A 14,484-nucleotide genomic window follows, 5' to 3' on the forward strand; every position below is an offset into this window, starting at 1 on the left:
TGGGACTGTATCGAACTAAAAAGCTTTTGCACAGCTAAAGACACTATGAACAAAATAAAAAGGCAAACCACACAATGGGAGAACATTTTTGACAATATGTCTGAGAAGGGGTTAATAACCAAAATTTATAAAGAATTTGTAAAAATCAACACCAGGAAGATAAACAATCCCATAAAAAAAATGAGCAAAAAAAATGAATAAACACTTCTCTGAAGAGGACCTACAGATGGCATATGAAATAGGCATATGAAAAAATGCTCAACATCACTAATCATTAGAGAAATGCAAATTAAAATCACAATGAGATATCATCTCACACCAGTCAGAATGGCGGTTATCAACAATACAACACAGAATAAGTGCTGGTGAGGATGTGGAGAAAAGGGAACCCTCCTGCACTGCTGTTTGGGAATGCAGACTGATGCAGCCACAGTGGAAAACAGTATGGAGATTCCTCAAAAAATTAAAAATCGAACTGCCTTTTGACACAACCATCCCACTCTTAAGGATATATCCCAAGAACACCACATCGATTCAAAAGAAGAAATGCACCCCCATGTTTATGGCAGCATTGTTTACAATAGCCAAGATCTGGAAATAGCTCAAGTGTCCGTCAGTAGACGAGTGGATTGGGAAGCTGTGGTACATATACACAATGGAATACTATGAGGCCACGAAAAAGAAGGAAATCTTACTTTTTGCGACAACCTGGATGGACCTGGAAACTATTAGGTTAAGTGAAATAAGCCAGTCAGAGAAAGAAAAATACCATATGACCTCACTCATTCGAGGAATCCAATGAACAATGTGAACTGAGGAACAGAATGGAGATAGAGGCAGGATCAAAGGGACCAGAGGGAAAGCGGACAGAGGGAAAGGGGATGATAGGATGGGATGAGAGCAGAAGAGAAAAACGAGGGGGAGGGCGTTGCGGGGAGGAGGGCAAAGGGGATGTGGTGGGGAATACGGGGGAGGAGGGAGTTATTTGGGGGGATACTATAATCTATGTACACCCAATAAATTAAAATAAAATTTAAAAATAATAATAAAAATAAAAATGCATACATTCATGTAACCATCACAGCCAACAGAGAGGCTATTTCTGTCATCACCAAAACTTATCTCTTGCTCCTTTGTAATCAGTCACCCTTCTCCCATTCTCAGCCACTGCAAACTTCTGATCTGATTTTCATTCTTACAGTTTTGCCTTTTCCAGAATGTCCTATGGTACACCATATGTATGTAGCCTTTTGAGTTTGGCTTCTTTTACCCAGCATGTTTCTGAGATTAGCCTATGTTGTGGCATGTTGTAGTGGTTCCTTTCTTTTTATTGCTGTGAGTATTCATTTTTACGAATATACCACAGTATTGTATTTATCCATTCACCGGTCGATGAACATTCAGATTGTTTCCAGTTTGAGGCAGATGTGAACACAGCTACTATAAACTTTAGCATATAGATTTTTATGTGGATATAAGTTTTCATTTCTTTTCAGATGACACCTAGGCATAGAACTGCTGGGTCATATGGTGGACCATAAGTTTTTGCAAATAAGGTTTCTTGCTTTCTGACACAAGAAGATCTCAGACTCACCCAGGCAGTTCCCTGCCATGGACCGTCAACTGTTTTTCCAAAATGAACGTAATTTTTATTTTAAAATGCTCTAGGGCAGGGGTCTCAAACTTGCAGCCCGCGGGCCGCATGCGGCCCGCCGAACAATTTTGTGCAGCCCACAGACTAATCCACAAAGTTCAAAATATTTTGGATAAAATTAAGTAAACCTAGGGGCCTACTTGTATTTTTCATTTCTCTAGCATCCTAGCTAGATATTAGCTTAGTTAACAGCAGTTGTGATGCGAACTACAGTTTCTGGTCGTTTTGTGACACTGAGTAAACTGCATGTACAATTGTGCTTGTTGTACTGATTTTTTTTTTGTTTTCAACTGCAGTGAGAAAAGTGTTGCGTAACAGTTTTGTAGACCTAGTGCGGCCCGCCGAACGGCTGTGATCTTGCTCTGCAGCCCACATGCTGAGTTGAGTTTGAGACCCCTGCTCTAGGGTGATTTTGATACGGCCTCAGCTCTGGGAACTGCTAATCTATATAGCAAATAGAGAACATGATGAGAGTTTTACAAAATTTTATCTTATTAAAAATATATTAAAACCTCAGAGCTGGAAAACGGGACCCAGCCAAGACAACACGTGCTGAAATCAAGAGTCAACATGGTTAGAGTGAACGGTACCAGCTGAAGCGAGGTCTCCAGGAGGTGACCAATGTGATTGCCACTTGTTCGATGCCAGTCTGTCTCTAGCCCCTGCTCTCTCTCCCCCGGGACTCACTGCACTGTCTCACGCCCTGACTTGAGCTCCTGGCCCTTTCCAGTCTCAGTTTTGGCAAAGCCTGTGGATGTGGAGATTCTGAATATGTATTGATAAGAAAAAAGTTTGTGTGCAGCTCTGAACTAGATAATCTTTCCAAAAAATTACTTTACACTGTCCTTAGAATTTTTCAAGGTGTGTGGACTTCATTCATGAATGGTTCACAAGCTTACTTTATATTTCACACATTTTATTATCTCTCCAGATTTGACATTCTGGGTACAATGAAAAGGAAACTGAGAACAGATATTCATTACCCACTCAGTAATTTGGACCTTTCTCCTTATGTTTGTCCAATTTTTCGGAAACATCCTAAATATAACCTCTTTGCAGTCGTGGTGAGTAAAAATACTACAACTAGTTAAAATAACACAAATTTAAAGAAAATTGTAGAATTATCTGCTTAAATGTCTACTCCTATCTTTTCCTGACTCTCCTGTATGTTTCTTTTTAAAATAAAATATAGAGCCTGGAAACTGTCTGTTTTGATGTTGAACAGTAGAGCAGTGAAAGAATAAAATATCCTGGGCACTTCCTCCTGGCTTTCCCTCTGCTTAGTGACTATTTCAGATCTAGAGACATTTACAGATTGTACTCTGGGGGCAACAGAAGTTGATTCCAATAAATAGCTTTATGTTGAACAATCTATGGCCAAAGCCCAGAGGCAGATTAAGTTCGGTTGAGGCCCCGGGCACAGAAGAAAATATTGGACCCGTTACGTTAGAAAAAAGTGTAAAGTTGGGGTTTTGTGAGGCCCTTTAGATCAGGGCCCAGGGCACGCACCCGGTGCGCCTGCCGTTAAATCTGCCTCTGCCAAAAGCTGCCAAACACTAGGAACATAATAGTCGCAGACTCATTGCCTCTATACATCCAGTCCTATGTATACAACCCCCAGAGTTCATTTTGACTGTATGTCAACTGTCATCATGGAGGATTCCCAAAAGGAAAGAAAGCATGGGGTGTAATTTAGACCAAATCATCTACTATATAGATAGTAGTTCATAATTGGAATAGCTATCATGTATTAAGCATGGTATTATATTAAGCACTTAACATGTATTTTCCTATTTAATTATTTCATCAATTCTATGGAGTAGGTAAAATTATTTTTAAACCTGTGTTATAGATGAACTAACATGTGATTTAGTCATTTACCTATGGCAGTATATTAAGAGATGTGCAGTGGTATGTAGAGAAAAGATTTATCTACCTACCTACTTACCACCTGTCTGTCAAGAATTTTTGGACTTATATGTCATATATTAAGAGTGGGTATGTGTATATACATACATATAGTATATATGGCATATGTACACATTTATACCATAATATATACATATATTATATATATTAAGAGCACATATATATGTGCATGTTATATATGTACATATACATATAAAACACACACACTCATACATAAAGGGAAAGAAAAAGAGTAAGGGCACATAGGTCTCTTAAAAAGTAGATTTTAGTTTAAGTCCTGACTCTGCAGCCGCTTACTAGTTACATGACCTGGGACTCTTGTGCCTGTTTCTCATCTATAAAACAGGAGTATCGCTACTCGCTTTATAGGATTATAAAAAATCCTTTGTGAGGATTAGATAAATGATGCTGGCTTGTGGCACAAGTTACCCTCCCAAAAACTATGAAGATGTTTACCTATATTATCATGTAAAAGCTTTGTTTTACCTAAACACAGTTTTCAAAATTGTCCATTATTTACATTTTTAAATTTATTGGCGAATGTCAGCTTTTTTTTTCTCCAATTTTTACATCTCTTAATTTTTTTTCTTGTCTTACTGATCTGGCAAGGACTCCCAGTATATGCAGAATGATAGTTTTACCTCTTCTTTTGGATGTCTTTTATTGATATTTCTTCTTCTTGTCTGATTGCTGTGGCTAGGATTTCCAGAACTATGTTGAATATGAGTGGTGAAAGGGGGCACCCCTGCCTTGTTCCTGATCTTAAGGGGATTGCTTTTAACTTTTGTCCATTGAGTATGATGTTGGCTGTGAGCCTGTCATAGATGGCCTTTATCATGTTGAGGTATGTTCCCTGTATTCCCACTTTGCTGAGAGTTTTGATAATAAATGGTGCTAGATTTTATCAAATGCTTTTTCTGCATCTACTGATATAACCATGTGATTTTTCTCCTTCCTTTTGTTTATATGAGGAGTCACATTTATTGATTTGCAAATATTATACCAGCCTTGTCTCCCTGAAATAAATCCCACTTGATCATGATGTGTGATCTTTTTGATGTATTGCTGGATCTGGTTTGCTAATATTTTGTTGAGAATTTTAGCATCTGTGTTCATCAGGGATATTGGCCTAGGTTTTCTTTCTTTGTAGTGTCTACCTGGTTTTGGAATGAGGATAATGCTTGCCTCATAAAATAAGATTGGAAGTCTTCCCTCCTCTTGAATTTTTTGGAATAGCTTGAGAAGAATAGGTGTTAATTCTTCTTTGAATGTTTGGTAAAATTTACCTGTGAAGCCATCTGGTCCAGGACTTTTGTTTCCTGGGGGTTCTTTGATAACTGTTTCTATTTCATTTGTTGTAATCAGTCTATTTGGGTTTTCTGATCCTTCTCGATTGAGTTTCTAGGAAGTTTGTATGTTTCTAGGAATTTATCCATTTCGCCTAGGTTATCCAATTTTTTGGCATATAGATCTTTATAGTATTTTTTATAATCCTTTGTATTTCTGTAGTGTCAGTTGTTATTTCTCCACTTTCATTCCTAATTTTATTTGAGTTTTTTTTCTTTTTTTCTTGATGAGTCTGGGTAAAGGTTCATCAATCTTGTTTACTTTTTCAAAGAACCAGCTCTTCGTTTCATTGATCCTCTATATTGGTTTTTTTTTTTTTAGCCTCTATGTCATTTATTTCCACTCTGATCTTTATTATTTTCCTCCTCTACTTCTTCTGGGCTTTATATATTGTTGTTTTTTTCTAGTTCTTTTAGGTGAAAGGTCAAATTGTTTATTTGAGCTTTTTCTTGCTTCTTAAGGTATGCCTGTAATGCTATGAATTTCCCTCTCAAGACTGCTTTTGCTGTGTCCCATAGATTTTGAGTTGTATGTTTATTTTCATTTGTTTCAAGGAAATTTTTTTATTTCTTCCTTGATCTCATTGTTAACCCATTCGTTATTTAATAACATGCTGTTTAGCCTCCAGGTGTTTGAATGTTTTTCAGTTTTTTATTGTAGTTGATTTCTAGTTTTGTGCCATTGTGATCAGAGGAGATGCTTGGTATGATTTCAGTCTTCTTAAGTTTATTGAGACTTGTTAGGTGTCCTAACATGTGGTCTATCCTAGAGAATGTACCACGAGCACTTGAAAATAATGTATATTCTGCTGCTTTGGGGTGAAAGTTTCTGAAGATACCAATTAAATGTAGTTGATTGTGTCATTTAAGGCCACTGTTTCTTTGTTAATTTTCTGTCTGGAGGATCTATCCATTGATGTTAGTGGGGTATTAAAAATCCCCTACTATTATAGTATTGCTGTCAATATCACCTTTATGTCCATCAAAGTCTGCTTTATATATTTAGGTGCTCCTATATTAGGTGCATAAATATTTACAATGGTTATATTTTCCTGTTGTATTGCTCCCTTTATCATTATGTAGTGACCTTCTTTATCCCTTACTATAGCCTTTGTTTTAAGGCTATTTTGTCAGATATACCCCAGCTTTTTTTTTCATTTCCATTTGCATGAAATACTTTATTCCATCCTTACACTTCAGTCTATGTGTATCATTTGTTCTGGGTCTCTTGTAGACAGCATACATATAGATCCTGTTTTCTTATGTATGCAGCTATCCTATGTCTTTTGATTGGAGCATTTAATCTATTTACATTTAAAGTTATTATTGATATATAATTACTTATTGCCATTTTATTCTTTAAATCTACAATACTTTTTCTATTTCTTTTTTTCTTTGCTGTTTTTACAGCAGGCCCCTTAACATTTCTTGCAGTACTGGTTTGGCTGTAATGAATTATTGAGTCTTTTCTTGTCTGGGAAGCTTTTAATTTCCCCTTCAATTTTAAATGATAGCCTTGCTGGATAAAATAGTCTTGGTTGTAGGTTCTTGTTTTACATCACTTTGAATATTTCTTGCCAATCCCCTCTGGCCTCAAGTGTTTCTGTTGAGAAGTTAGATGTGATCCTTATGGGGGCTCCTCTGTAGGTAATTAACTGCTTTTCTCTTGTAGTTTTTAGTATTCTTTCTTTGTCTCTTAACTTTGGCATTTTAATTATGATGTGTCTTAGTGTAGGCCTCCTTGGGTTCCTCTTTAATGGGACTCTCTGTGCTTCTTGAACTTGTATGACTTTTTTCTTCATCAATTTAGGAAAATTTTCAGCTACAATTTATTCAAACAGGTTTTCTATCCCCTGTTCATTCTCTTCTGCAGGAACCTCTATCATATGGATATTGTTTCTCTTCATGTTTTCACTGAAGTCTCTTAGAGTTTCCTCAGTCTTTTTGAGCCTCTTTTCATTGTGCTGCTCTACTTCGGTTCTTTCATTTATGGTTTTTTGTCCTCTAAATCGCTAATTTGATCCTCTGCTTCATCCAGCTTGCTGTTGATTCCTTCTAGTGGTTTCATTTCTAATATTGTATTTGTCATATCTGACTGGTTCTTTTTTATAATCTCAATGTCCTTTTTGATGCTTACTATCTCTTTATTTTGGCACTCATTATGACCATCCATTGTTGCTCTAAGATCCTTGAGCATCCTAACAATCATTATTTTAAACCCTGCATCTGGTAGTTTGTTTACTTCCATTTCATTTAGTTCTTTTCTTTTTTTTAAAATTCATTTTAGAAAGGAGAGAGAGAGGGAGAGAGAGAGAAGGGGGGAGGAGCAGGAAGCATCAACTCCCATATGTGCCTTGACCAGGCAAGCCCAGGGTTTCAAACCGGCGACCTCAGCATTTCCAGATCGATGCTTTATCCACTGCGCCACCACAGGTCAGGCCTTCATTTAGTTCTTTTTCTGGAGATTTCTCTTGTTGATTCATTTGGGTCATATATCTTTGCCCATTTTGTCTGTGTATTAGGTAGTGCTATCTGACTTTGAAATTTTCTGTGGTGTCTTTATGAGGAAGATGGACTTGGTGGTACTGACTTCCAGGCCACCTGCTTTCCTTGTTCTAGGAAATGCTTCTTGAGGGTAGTATTTTCCTTCCTGTTGTGAGTATTGATGCAGTTGGTCATTTCGAGGGTGTGGTTATCCCTTCAGGATGGCTGGCTATAAGTGTCAACATTGATCATGTGTATTAGACACTGTTCAGTGTCTGTCCTGTTGGGTGTATTTATTCTCCACAGTGTGTAGTACTGCTGGACTCCTTTATGCATGCTGCTTGTGTAGTTAGCTGAGTCTAGGCTTGGTGCTGTCTGCCACCCACTACTGGTTATGTTGGGTCTAGGTTTTTTTGGGTTGGCATCAGCCATTGTTTGTAAACTGCCTTGGGCTACCTGTCTGGAGCTACTGCTCTGTTCGTGGTTTGTGTCTGAATTTCCTGTGCCTAGGTAGTGTGGGAAGGGGCCAACCTGTATATAAGGATCAGCTTCCTCCTGCTTAGAGATGACAACAGCTCTGTAAAAGCCCTGGGCTGCATAAGATTTGCCTCTACTTTTCAACTACTCCACCTCTTCTTGTAGCTGCCTGGTATTCCCACAGAGTTTTCTGTAGAAAGACTATAGTGTGGGCTCAGACTGTCCTTGCCCAACCAACCCCTGTACAGGTTGCAAGCTTGGTGGGTTAGGGCAGCTGAAGTTGGGAATACAATGTTAGTGGGACCCTCTACTTTAGGGGTCTCTTGGTCAGGAGCTCAGTATGGGGAGAGTGGCCCCTACTCCAAAGCCTAATCTCTCAGCCACTGCTGGATACTTAAATTTTATTTCTTTCCATCAAAGTGAGCAGCAGGTTCAGATAGAGTGGGGCTGACAGTCCCCTCTGCATTAGTTCTTACAGTTGGTGAGACCCTGGTCTCAGGGAGGAAGACTGAGAGAGTCCTCTCCTGGGGCTGACTGTGCCCCTCCTCAGAAAGTGGCTAAGCCCCTTGACTAGACTCACACTTTAATGTCCATGCTCCAAGCCTCTCTCCCTTTTTCCTCTGGAATCTAGCCCAGTGGGGCAGTATATCCAGCAGCCAGGCCAGCTGACTGTGAAGCTCCACCCTATCCTATCCAATGTACATGAGCCTCTGTACAGATGCTGATCACAGAAAGCGGATTTTGCCTCAGTTGGGCCAGGTGTGAGGAGCCCTTCCTTACGATACCCCCACTAACAAGTGTTATTATGTCCTGAACCAATGCTCTCCACAGCTGGCCACTGGATGTGCCATCCCTGGCCCTCCCTGGCTGGAACCCAGCACAGACCAATGGGAGACACTGTCCGTGACTGGCCCTAAGCAACCTTCTTGGAGCTACAAGCAATCCAGAGTTTGTGACTGTCTCTGCTGGTCCCAGGTGCACATGGAAATTTCAAGCTGCACACCTAGGTTGGCTTTTACCCAACTCGGCCTGGGGGAAGGTCTGCTTAAGAGGCCAAGGTTCCCTGAGTCCTTCCTCCTGCAGCCTCTGTCTGCTGGCTGCTTGTTGGGCTCAGCCACTGTAAAAACCTCTGGTAGAGTTTAGATCCTGAGGCAATTCAGAGATTAGAAAGGGTTTGGGGTGTGTTTCCTTCCCCTCAACCCCAGGTGTCAGCCTGTCCAGACTTTTTTTCACAGACCTCAGTAGGTTGTGGCTCCGGAGTTGGTGGATGTGGCCTCTGACACCCAGAGGTGTGGTCTGCCTGCAGGCTGGACAGTTTCTACTGAGTCTCCCGTGAGGCCGAAACACCAGTCACAAACTCTGGAGGATGTGGGGGAAAAGCTCTGGCCTCAATGCCGGAAAACTGAGTCACTGACGTGCCCCTGCTTCCTGGCTTCTCAGAAAGACCCAGTCTCCATGGGGTGGGGCTGGAGAGTTTCCCGAGGGTGGGGCAGTTGTTTTCTCCCAGGTTGCTGCCACACAGAGGGGACTGCTCCAACCAAAATATAGGGTGACTGCAATATTGGAGAAAGACTCAGCACAGGGGTTCCGGTGGCCATCCCCCACAATGTGTCTCCCTGGGCCACCAACTTCACATTCTTCTCATGCAACTCTAATCCTCTCAGCCCTCCCCAACTGGAGCCACCCGTAAATGGCTATGAACAAGATTTTCTGCACTGGCCCTTTAAGATGGAGCCTGCATCTCTGAGAACTCCATCTCTTTCTCACAGAGAGAAATCTCAGCTCTTTCCACAGCCAAATGTTGTGTGGGTGCCTTTTCTAGGCTCTGGTGTCCTAGGCTGGGGTGCAGGGCCTGAGGCTGAGGACGCTCCATTGTCAGGTTGACTGTCCCCGCATTGAGAGTCCCTCCAAACCCTCAGCCACCGCTCGCTCCTGGGATCAGGGCAGCCCTTTCCGCATCTCTGCCCTTCCTACCAGACTTGGTGTGGCTTCTTCTGTGATCCTTGGTTATAGACTTCTCTTTGTTTAGTCCCATGTTGATTTTTCAAGATAATTGTTCTGAAATTAAGTTGTAATTCAATTTGATCCTGGGCAATGGCAGTTGGAATGTCAGCGTACTTCGTTGCCATCTTGAAATCCCCTGCAGGCTATTATTTTTAATGGTGCCCAGTACCTGAGCAGTGTGCCAAAGGGGAGCATCTCAATTAGCACCTAGATTCAAGCTGATTGGAAGGTAGACCCTCAGGAAGCAGCTTTTAATGTATGTAAATATATATATATTCATGTGATTCTGCAAGTGTAAGCCCTGCTGGTTGGTAACCATAGCCAGACGATCTGAAGGTGTCCCCTGGCAGGAAGTCACAAAAATTGAGACTCCAGATGAGCGTATAAGCTCCCTTCTGGGAAATACCAGCAAGTTGTATAAGGCAGAGGGAAAGTGCAAAGATGGTGTTCACCAAACTATGTTCCTTGAGAGCATTTTTGTTAGTCCCTTGTTGTGTGACAAACCAGAGCCTGCCCCTAAGGCTGAAGCTCCACGATGAGCAAAGAACCCTCCTTCACAGCAAAATGGGGTGTTTTTCACTGTGCTGTCTGTGCTGTGCTCTGAGCATGTGGCCTGTCAAGAACTCTCTCTCCAACTGTTACAGTCCCTTGAGACCCAAGAACACAAGCTTCCCTGGCCACCACTGCCAGATAATCAAGGAGAATCCGCTGGGCAGAAGCCACAAAACTCAGGGTACCAAATACATGTAAATTCCCCCCCCCCCACCTTGGGGCAATACTGGTTCTAGAGCATGGCTGGGGAGAGTGAAAAGATGGTGCCTACTTCCAAGGTCTCTGGAAAGGATTACAGTCAGTCCATGGATGTGACTTTAATGAGAAACCTGTCCCTCCAGCAGTTATGATGATGTGGGGCAGCTGTGTTAGGCTTGCTCGCAGGATTACCAGGTGTAAGCACTTTGCCTGATTAGTGCGTGAGCATGTGGCAGCGCCATGTGTGTATGGCCTATATAAAGCTATGGGCACTTGCGCTCAGGGGGGTTGTGGATGGCGGATTGCCTTCCCATCACTGTGAGGGGCCATTTTGCTGTTTGTTTGCCTGAGAGGTGGTTTTTCCTGCCTGTGTGCTTGTCCGCCATTGTGAGACTTTTTTTTTTTTTTTTTGTATTTTTCTGAAGCTGGAAACGGGGAGAGACAGACAGACTCCCGCATACGCCCGACCAGGATCCACCCGGCACGCCCACCAGGGGCGACGCTCTGCTCACCAGGGGGCGATGCTCTGCCCCTCCGGGGCATCGCTCTGCCGCAACCAGAGCCACTCTAGCGCCTGGGGCAGAGGCCAAGGAGCCATCCCCAGCGCCCGGGCCATCTTTGCTCCAATGGAGCCTTGGCTGCGGGAGGGGAAGAGAGAGACAGAGAGGAAGGAGGGGGGGTGGGGGTGGAGAAGCAGATGGGCGCTTCTCCTGTGTGCCCTGGCCGGGAATCGAACCCAGGTCCCCCGCACGCCAGGCTGACGCTTCACCGCTGAGCCAACCGGCCAGGGCCCATTGTGAGACTTTATTGAACAAAATAGTCCAACCCTTTCGGGCTCTGCAGTTTCTCTACCATCTGCCCGAATCCAATGTGAACCTGACTGGCCTTGGCCATCGGCATTACAGATGATAAGTTAATAGGGCAATTGCACAGAGAGAGCTCCTGGGTCTATTGCCCCTTGCTGTGCTTTAGGGGTGGTGGCAGTTTAAGAACTCTTTCTCTATTGGTTAAAGTTCTGTGGGACCCACAGGCGTAAGATGCCTGGGCCACCAGAACCAGGCAATGTAGAGGTGTATCCTGGCAGCAGCTGTAAAAATTGGGGCATGAAAGGAGAGTATGAGCTCCTTTCCAGGAGGTACTGGTGAGCTGGAGAAAGGTGGAAGGTGAGTACAGAGATGGTTTCCACCAGCACATGCTACCGGAAGCACCTCCACTGGCCTCTAGCTGTGTGCCAAGCCTGAAGCCTCCCCTCAGGCTGAGGCTCCTGGAAGCAAACTGGCCTGTCTTATTGAAAGACCAATTTACAGCCAGCGAGCCAGGTACATACAATGCAGAAAGGAAAGTCTCCTCAATCAGTGGTGCAGGGAAAAATAGACAGCTATAGGCAAAAGACTGAAATAGACCTCTATCTTACACCATGCACAAAATTAACTCAAAATGGATTATAGATTTGAACATAAGACGTAAAACCATAAAACACATAGAAGAAAATATAGGCAGTAAGTAATGTGCTTGACATCAGTCTTAGTGATGTTTTTGTGGATTTGACTCTAACAGCAAGGGAATCAAAAGCAAAATTAAACCAATGGGACCACATCAAACTAAAAAGCTTCTGCACAGCAAAGAAAAGCATCAGCAAAAGGAAAAGGCACCCTCTTGAATGGAAGAAGATATTATCAAATTATACATCTGATAGGGGTTAATATACAGAATACATACAGAACTCATACACTCAACAGCAAAAGAACAAGCAACCTGATTTTTTTTTTTTTTTTTTTTTTACAGAGACAGAGAGTGAGTCAGAGAGAGGGATAGACAGACAGGAACAGAGAGAGATGAGAAGCATCAATCATTAGTTTTTCATTGCGCATTGCAACACCTTAGTTGTTCATTGATTGCTTTCTCAGATGTGCCTTGACCACAGGCCTTCAGCAGACCGAGTAACCCCTTGCTGGAGCCAGCGATTTTGGGTTCAAGCTGGTGGACTTTTTGCTCAAACCAGATGAGCCCGCGCTCAAGCCGGTGACCTCAGGGTCTCGAACCCAGATCCTCTGCATCCCAGTTCGACGCTCTATCCACTGCGCCACCGCCTGGTCAGGCGCAATCTGATTTTAAAGTGGGCAGGAGCCTGGCCTATGGTGGTGCAGTGGATAGTGTCCACCTGGAATGCTGAGGTTGTCGGTTTGAGACCCCGGGAATGCCCAGTTGAGAAGCAACCTGCGAGTTGATGGTTCCTACTCCTCCCCCACCCCCCACACCAGTCTTTCTCTCTTGTTTTCTCCTCTTTCTCAAGTCAATAAATAACATCTTTAAAAATAAGTAAATAAATAAATAAATAAATAAATAAATAACTTAAAAGTCTATCTGAATAGACTTTTTTCCAAAGAAGATATAAATATGGCCAACTGGCACATAAAAATGTCTTCAACATCACTAATTATTAGGGAAATGCAAATTAACACCACATTGAGATGCTGCCACACATCTATTAAAATGGCTGCCATCAAAAAGACAAGAAATGGCCTGACCTGTGGTGGCGCAGTGGATAAAGCGTCGACCTGGAAATGCTGAGGTCGCCGGATCGAAACCCTGGGCTTGCCTGGTCAAGGCACCTATGGGAGTTGATGCTTCCAGCTCCTCCCCCCTTCTCTCTTTCTCTCTCTCTCTCTCATCTCTATCCCTCTCTGTCTCTCTCTCCTCTCTAAAAATGAATAAATAAAATTAAAAATTAAAAAAAAAAAGACAAGAAATAACCAGCATGAATAAGATGCAGAGAAAAGGGAACCCTTGTGCTCTGTTGGTGGGAATGTAATATAGCCACTATGGAAAGCAGTGTGGATATTCCTTTAAAAATTAAGAATAGAACTACCATGTGATTGTATTATTCTATTTCTGGTATTTATCCGAAGACTATAAAACACTAATACAAGAAGATGTATGCACCCGTGTTCACTGAAGCATTATTTGCAATGGCCAAGGTAGGAAAACAATCTAAGTGTCCACTGATGGATGGATTAATAAGAAATGTGAATATATACACACACACATATACACACAGGAATACAACTCAGCCATATGAAGGATAAAATCTTGCCATTTCTAACAACATGAATGGATGTTGAGAGTATGATGCTAAGTGAAATAAGTCAGACAGAGAAAAACAAACACAATATGATCTCACTTATATGTAGAATAAAAAAAAAGGTTAGCGAAATGACTCTGCTGCGTCTCTCATCCCCCCCCCCAGTCCTTCCCCCACTTCCAAGCCAGGCACATCCGCACCTCTCCAGCCTGTGCCTGCCCTCAACCCCCAAGCCAAACAAAAATACAATCACAGAGGAAGACAACAGATGTGGGTAGATTTGATCACAGTCGGGGCAGATAGAAATTAGATGGGAAGTCTAATAAAGTACTTTGAGAACTTTGGTGGCAGCTTGAGCCAGAACAGAAATTCTAGCTGCTAAAAAAGCAGGGAAAGCAGGTGGCCCCAGAAGTTGTCAAGAGGATGGCTAGTGTTTGTGTTGCACAACTGCAAAATTATATGATGGAGACAACTGAGAGAAAGGAGGATCCCCAAGACCCACTGAGCCAGTCTGAATAGAAGGAAGGCCTAGGAACCCATCTAATGGTGACAGGCAGGGGCCAGAGGCCCCATGTGAAATTGGCAATCCACTAGTCCCCGTCTAATGTGCAGTAGGTGTTGGCCTTAGAAGATAATAGGTGTTTTGTGGTTTTTTGTTTGTTTGTTTTTGCAGCAGCTAAGAGAACTGTCAAGGAAGCATAGGCCTTCAGTGTGTTTGACCCTTCCAAGCCCTAGAAGCTTGCTGAGGGGTTTAGATG

At 42.4% G+C, this 14,484-nt stretch overlaps 1 protein-coding gene across 1 annotated transcript in view; it reads left to right on the forward strand.

Moving 5' to 3' along the window:
• The window catches only part of USP50 (ubiquitin specific peptidase 50), a 43,923-nt gene that overhangs the window by 14,875 nt on the left and 14,564 nt on the right, over positions 1–14,484 (forward strand). The window contains exon 6 of the mRNA XM_066344739.1: positions 2,586–2,718. Coding sequence (XP_066200836.1) covers positions 2,586–2,718 — 133 coding nt within the window. The remainder of the gene's footprint in view (positions 1–2,585; positions 2,719–14,484) is intronic.

Source organism: Saccopteryx leptura, chromosome 6 (assembly GCF_036850995.1).
Source record: "Saccopteryx leptura isolate mSacLep1 chromosome 6, mSacLep1_pri_phased_curated, whole genome shotgun sequence".
Classification (NCBI taxonomy): domain Eukaryota; kingdom Metazoa; phylum Chordata; class Mammalia; order Chiroptera; family Emballonuridae; genus Saccopteryx; species Saccopteryx leptura.